The sequence below is a fragment of the Nanorana parkeri genome, unplaced genomic scaffold (assembly GCF_000935625.1).
Source record: "Nanorana parkeri isolate BGI_ZX_2015 unplaced genomic scaffold, ASM93562v1 scaffold2832, whole genome shotgun sequence".
NCBI classification, from domain to species: domain Eukaryota; kingdom Metazoa; phylum Chordata; class Amphibia; order Anura; family Dicroglossidae; genus Nanorana; species Nanorana parkeri.
The window spans coordinates 40,273-41,687 of NW_017309100.1; the positions used below are offsets into that span (position 1 = coordinate 40,273).

General features: G+C 54.7%; 1 protein-coding gene across 1 annotated transcript in view; it reads right to left on the reverse strand.

The window, feature by feature from the left end:
• Positions 1-1,415, reverse strand: part of MFAP2 (microfibrillar associated protein 2) — a 7,614-nt gene that overhangs the window by 1,226 nt on the left and 4,973 nt on the right. Inside the window, exons 2-4 of the mRNA XM_018574235.1 lie at positions 550-600; positions 386-493; positions 30-68 (exon numbers count right to left, since the gene is read on the reverse strand). Of these exons, the coding sequence (XP_018429737.1) occupies positions 30-68; positions 386-493; positions 550-600 (198 nt within the window). The remainder of the gene's footprint in view (positions 1-29; positions 69-385; positions 494-549; positions 601-1,415) is intronic.

Below are 1,415 nucleotides of genomic sequence, written 5' to 3' on the forward strand. Positions count from 1 at the left end.
GCCAACCATGTGACGTCTATGGTACTCACCTAGCGGGCCGGGCTCAGTGGGTTCCGTCTGATACGTATCTGCAAGATGAGAAATCATAATTAATATGTGACCGCGGAAATCGCCATGGAAACATCAATCTGTGATCGGGGACAGCGCTCCATGGAAACCCCCGGGAGACCTGAAAGAGGAACTGTCTGTGTTACCCCCCCAGGGGCCATCCACACATTACAGTGTATAATATTAGATGGAGGGAGGAAGGCGAGACCCCCCTGGCAGGATGTGACCCCATTAGGAAGATTCCCCTCACTTCCTGTTCCAGTGTCACAGCCGGCTTCTCACTCTCATCCCAGAGAGCCGACAACTGGCAAATCGACATTTCCTGTCAGGTATTTACCGAAGGTGGGGGCGGGGATGACCTCCTGCTGGCTCTGCTGCTGCTGCTGCGGGACGAACGGGAAGTGGTCCTGAGACTGGTGGAGGTCCGGAAAAAGTACAGAGGTGACTAAACAACAAACACAGCAGAGTCTGCAGCCTCGGAGTCACACCAGAACTTCTCACCTGTAGATGAATCGTAGTGCTGTGGGGCTTCATACTGCTGTGCCACCATCCCTGCAAACAGATACCGAGAATGTCACCCGGCATACGGGACAAGGGAAGTGGTACTGTGCAGAGTCCATACATACAGAATAAGAACAGATACCGAGAATGACACCGGGCATACAGGACAAGAGAAGTGGTACTGTGCAGGGTCCATACATACAGAATAAGAACAGATACCGAGAATTACACCCGGCATACAGGACAAGGGAAGTGGTACTGTGCAGAGTCCGTACATACAGAATAAGAACAGATACCGAGAATGACACCCGGCATACAGGACAAGAGAAGTGGTACTGTGCAGAGTCCATACATACAGAATAAGAACAGATACCGAGAATTACACCCGGCATACAGGACAAGGGAAGTGGTACTAGGGAGGGGTGCTCACTGCGCTCAGTCACGGCCGCACTGATAGCTGTGACTAGGAACCTTCCGCCTCGGCAGCGCAGTTACTCACGGCAACCAGGAGCTGCCTCTCAGTGCAGAGCAGCCAGGACTGTGACAGGGGTCACATGGCCAACAGGACAGGGGTCACATGGCCCTCAGGACAGGGGTCACATGGCCCTCAGGACAGGGGTCACATGGCCCTCAGGACAGGGGTGACATGGCCAACAGGACAGGGGTCACATGGCCAACAGGACAGGGGTGACATGGCCAACAGGACAGGGGTGACATGGCCAACAGGATAGGGGTCACATGGCCAACAGGATAGGGGTCACATGGCCAACAGGACAGGGGTCACATGGCCAACAGGACAGGGGTGACATGGCCAACAGGACAGGGGTGACATGGCCAACAGGACAGGGGTGACATGGCCAACAGGA